The sequence below is a fragment of the Pelodiscus sinensis genome, chromosome 22 (genome assembly GCF_052426305.1).
Source record: "Pelodiscus sinensis isolate ZL-2025 chromosome 22, ASM5242630v1, whole genome shotgun sequence".
In the NCBI taxonomy this organism is placed as follows: Eukaryota; Metazoa; Chordata; order Testudines; family Trionychidae; genus Pelodiscus; species Pelodiscus sinensis.
In genome coordinates, this window is record NC_143073.1 from 22,559,213 (window position 1) to 22,564,384 (window position 5,172).

General features: G+C 56.6%; 1 protein-coding gene across 1 annotated transcript; it reads right to left on the reverse strand.

Annotated features, from left to right (window-relative positions):
* Positions 1-662: 662 nt before the first annotated feature.
* Positions 663-4,760, reverse strand: LOC142819700 (sialic acid-binding Ig-like lectin 13). The gene is made up of 7 exons (XM_089772741.1): positions 4,111-4,760; positions 3,436-3,803; positions 2,988-3,285; positions 2,496-2,792; positions 1,802-1,901; positions 1,230-1,368; positions 663-815 (listed from the first exon to the last, which is right to left on the reverse strand). Exons 1-7 carry the CDS (start codon positions 4,187-4,189, stop codon positions 663-665), a joined length of 1,434 nt encoding a protein of 477 aa, XP_089628867.1. The 5' UTR covers positions 4,190-4,760.
* Positions 4,761-5,172: the final 412 nt, after the last annotated feature.

The window sequence follows — 5,172 nt, forward strand, 5'->3', positions numbered from 1 at the left end:
ATTCTTTGTGTTCAGTCCAAACTTGTCTCATTAGGAAAGTTCCACATGCAAAATGGGTTCCAGCATTAGCTGGCCTGGCCACTGGTCTTTGTAGAACCAATCACAATCCAGGCTTACAGGAAAAACAAGCCCATTGACAGACTGTGACCTTGAGCACTGGGCCATTCAGTTCCCCAGTGCCACTACTGGCTCACACGCCAATGTCTAGATTTAAACACAGATTCACACTTCACATTTCTAACTCCCCACACAAAGATCCATGCACAGAAAGTGAATATGGACATTCAGCAGATGGTAGCTTTAAAAATGCTGCATCATGTGACTGATTTTGCCTAAAGTAGCTTCAAGTTACATACACCAATTCTCACAAAGCATGGGGGGAGGGCTGTGAGTTCCTTGGGTTAACTCCGATGTGACCACAGGAGATAAATCTACTGATCCCCGGTGGCAGGCAGTCCTGCAGGCTAACTCCGCTAATAGCAAGAAGCAGGGAATCCCAGGGGTAAGCTGATTCTAGGCGTATCCCACTTCACCCACCATGTCGCCACCAGCCATCCCACCACTCATACCCACGACACTCGCAACAGTTATCACAAGCAAAACAAGCATTTGCTTAAATAGAAGAGGTACTTAGAAGCACTGTCAGCTCTTCCACTCTCGCTCTAGGAATAGACACTGCAGTAGATCTGGTCAGATGGCAAATGTGGCTGCCAATTGCCAATGTTCTCGTAGACTCCATCTCCTCCTCCTGCTGAATTCTCATCATCTTCCACTTGCTCCATGTTCACATAGTCATCACTGCTCAGCTCTGGAGGCTGCAAAAAGGGTTGATTCACATGGTGACTGAGATGCAGCTACCTCTGGGGTGGAGCAGCTGGGGAACAGCCCCATACAGCGCCACATAGGGACAGCTCACTTGGTGTCAATATGCAGCCAGGGGCAGGAAGGAAGACTAATGTATCTAGGGCAACAGCATGGCTGTTTGGAAGGCAAATGCCTTTAATTATCTGGGAATCCGGCCAGAACAGCCAGATCCATGACTCCCAAGCTCTGACAAGCAGAGAAGATGTCTGGTTACCAACAGCACTCGGAGGCTTTGGCCAGTATTTCAGGGAGAACAACTGCAGCACAGCACCCCCTAGTGCTGTGTTGGGGCTCTGGGACCAGCCCTGCCTGCCATGCATCCAGGGAGGGCATGTGCAGAGGCCCACGACCCTGGCATTCCTCACCTCTCCTCCTGCACTGGCATTGTACAGATTGAACTGCTCCTTTTTCTTCGCCTTGCTGGGCTTCTCCCCATAGGGGGACGGTTGCTGCTCCCTGTTGCCTCCGTTGTCGTAGCTTGAAGGACCCTCCTCTGTGTCTTTCCTGCAGGAGAGCACAGCTTTAGCTCAGTTCCCACAGCCCTGGAGCTGCTAGTCCTAGAGGTTAATGCAACCAATCCCCAGTGGCAGAAAGTCCCATGGACTAAATCTTCTCCTGTTTAGTGGCTAGGAGTCCCATGGGTTAAGGATTCTATCATTCAGTGACAGGGGATCCTATGGGTTAACTTTGATAATATCTGGTGGCATGGAGTTCCACAGGTTATCCCTGCTACTACCCAGTGGCAGAGAGTCTGTAGGCTAATTATGTCTTAGGGGAGCCTCATGCTACAGGAAAGCAGCATCCAATCCCTTCTCAGTTGCTTTATTTCCACAAGTATCTCACTGTGTGCTAATGGATTCACCACCCTCAGTCCTCCTCAGTCAGTTCTCATGGCCTATCTGCCCTCCACTCTAAGCCCCTGGATTCGTGCCCACACCTGGCTCTGGCAACTTTGCAGACCACGATCGCCAGAATCAAGAGGAGTAAAATGCCGCCAGTGACTCCACAGGAGACTATGAGCAGGAAATTACCATCACCTGAGGAGAGACACGAACACAGTTGTTGTCAGCAGTGGGATTCATGGTGTCAAGCAGGGTTTGGGGAAGCATGTGTATGTGGGTAATTACTGTTAGTTACAGCCTGCCCATCCACAGGGGGGAAGGTGCTATTGTCCCCTCCCCTCATAGGGTATGTCTACACTATCCCGCTAGTTCGAACTAGCGGGGTAGTGTAGACATACCCATAGACATTAAGCGGGCGCCTGGTGTATATATAAGAAAGTAGGGTAAGTGTTCACTAGCTTCCCCGCGCTTCCTGGGTTCCCCTGGCCGTGAGGTAAGTTGGGGAGTGGTGACTTTTATTTGGGTGTGAAAATATACGGTAACCCCACCCCCACGCTCAGGCTTTATTAAATAAAAGGCAAATTATATTTGGGCCAATCTGCATAGCAGAGTAATTACGGTGCTAGCAGACACAACTGTGTAGGAGTGTAATTATGACAGGAGTACACCCCATGCCAGCTCCTACCACCCAGCTGCCCCAGCCATGCAGCATATACCCAGGCTGGGGTGTACACATGGGTAATTATGATACAAGGGACTCACACCCCTGCTCCCACCGGTCCCAGATACCTGCAAGCACGATGGGCAGCTCAGCCTGGCTCTGCCCATGGGCATTGGCGGCGGCGCAGGACACGTTGGCCAGGGTCCCGGCTGGGCCCCTCAGCTCCCCGCTCACAGCTCGGCCTTGCACCCAAGAATTGGCCCGCAGCTCAGGGCCCTCAAAGTCCCCGGAGACGGTGCAGTTGGGCAGGAGCCACTGGAGGCGAGGTAGGGGGTTCCCCTTGGCCACACAGTAACATGTGGCCGTCCCCCTGGGCCCGCTGCCCTGCACCGTGCAGTTCCCCCCTGGCAGCAGCTCCGGAGCGTCTGCAACAGGACAGAGGGCATGTAGGGGATTTACCTCCTGGGACCCCACTGCCCTCCAGGCTCTCAGCTCCACCTCCTCCCTAACCACTAGCCCCCACTGCCTTCGGATCACCAAGCATAGAAACCAGGAGTCCTGCCTCTCCCATGTAACCACTAACCCCCACTTTCCTTCCAATGCTGCACAGGGCGACTCACAGCCGACGTGGAGCCGGAGGGCTCGGCGGGTGGACACTCCGACCGCAGGATACGTGACGGTGCAGCTGAGCTCTTTGCCTTCGTGAGCCAGGGTGGGCGTGAAGCGGAGCACGGAGCTGTAGGAGACGCTGCCGTTCCCCTGGGGCTCAGAGACGTTCATGTCCATGGAGTCGAACCCTCCTGTCCAGGTGATTTGAGGAGGGGTCCCAGAGCAGGTGCCTGGAGCCTGGCAGGTCACATTCACTGGCTGCCCAGCTCTCAGCACCTCAGGGACCCTCAGTACAGGCTGGTCCCTCAGCTCTAGGCAGGAGAAACCATTAAGATTCAGCCCTGTGGGGAATTACTGAGTTAATCCCCAGAACTCCCTGCCAATGGATATTGGAATTATCCCATGGACCTCCCCACCACTGGGCATAACCGAGCTCAGTATTACTGGGTCCCCTGCCACACCTGTGACGTTTACCAGCGGCTGGATCTCCAGGTAGCTGTATTTGCTCTCTCCCTTCTCGAAGCGGAAGAAGTAGTAGTCCCGGTCTTCAGCCCGCACGTCGCTGATGATCAGGGAGCAGTCGTCCTCGGCCTCCCCAGCCAGGCGGAACCGACCCCTGGGTTCCTTCGGGGGCCTGTCCGGGTTGGTGCTGACCACGGGCACACTGCGGTGCCAGTCGGCGTCTCTGTGGAACCAGTATTTGTAGACAGGCCCAGGAGACTTAAAATCGGCTGTGAAATGGCAGGGGAGCAGCACGCAGAGGCCCTGCTGCACCGTGACATGGGGCGCCACCTGGATCCGATAGACCTGCCCCTGGGAGAGCTGGGCTGCAGGGGAACAGACCAGCCCTGCTAGCGCCCCATAAACCCAACCCACAGCCCCCAGCCCTGCTAGTGCCCCATAAACCCAACCCAAGCCCCCAGCCCTGCTAGTGCCCCATAACCCCGACCCACAGCCCCCAGCTCTGCCAGTGCCCCTGGATCCCGGCCCTCAGTCCTCAGTTTTCCTGCAGCCCCTCACACCGTCCTGTATCTGACAATCTCAGCTCTGGCGCAGGAAGCGTCTGAAGCCAGGAGTCCTGGGTCTCTCCCCGGCGCTGCAGGATTCCTGCCCCCGGCTCCCTGTGGCTCTTACCCTGGCAGAGCAGCGCGAGGAGGATTCCGAGGCCTCGCCTGGCGCAAGGGGGCGTCTGGCCAGCTCCTGGCCCCCACATCCTCTTGCTCTGCGGCTTTAGGGGCAGCTGGCAGCCGGGCCTCACGGGCGCCCCGATTGGCTCCTTTCAGGGGGTCTCAGGTCCCTGCATGTGGAGGGCCTGAGGAGCAAGGAGGAATGAGCTGAAGAGGGAAGAGGAGAGTGACCTAGTGGTTAGAAAAGGGGCTGCTGGGAGGAGAGCGAGGGCTAGTGGTTAGAGCAGGTGCACTGCAGAGCCTACAACTCCCACCCCCTTGGGGAAGCCACATCCTGCAAAACCTGTCCGGTCCCACACAGCGCAGGCCCATGGGCCCCGCCTGCCCCCATCCACACGCAGACATTGCTAGGGGCAGCCAGCGCTGTGTTTCCGTCCTCCTCAGCCTGTGTGCTCAGCACTGCGTCAGTCACACCCTCGCTCTGGTTTCACACCCGCTGCTGGGAATTGCTGCATTTGACAAGGGGTGACATTGGACAGGGTGCGAGCAGGGCTGGGGATTGTCTGTCCCTCCAGCCCCCCGCAATGTTGCATCACCGGGAAACTCTTCCCCCTCCGGCCTCTGCCCAAACCCAGTGCCCAGCGCCATGGGAGCTCAGACTATGTCTATCAGCTCAGAACCGCCCCAGCCCTACGCCGGGCTGGAGGAAACTGACCCACGGCTCAGGGCACCAGCTAAACAAACCACAAAGGAAATTATTTGTCTCCTCACGAGCTGCAGTACAGGGCCCAGCCACCTCCCCTGCAGCCTGGGTCCTCCTTCCCGAGTGCCTCGGCTCTCTGGTGTCTCTTAGCAAGAATGCGAGAGCTAAAAGGGATCCACTGTCTCCTTTTCCCACCATTCTCCTCCTTGAGCAGCTCCTCCCCCCACCCCACCAACTGGGGAGCAGCCGACAGAGTCTGGTAAGGTTGTGGGATTTGAGCTTTCACTGAGGAAATGTACATTTGCCATAAACACCTTCCCTCTGCCCTGCTGGACAATGGCTCCGTCACACAGGTCTGGGCCCCAT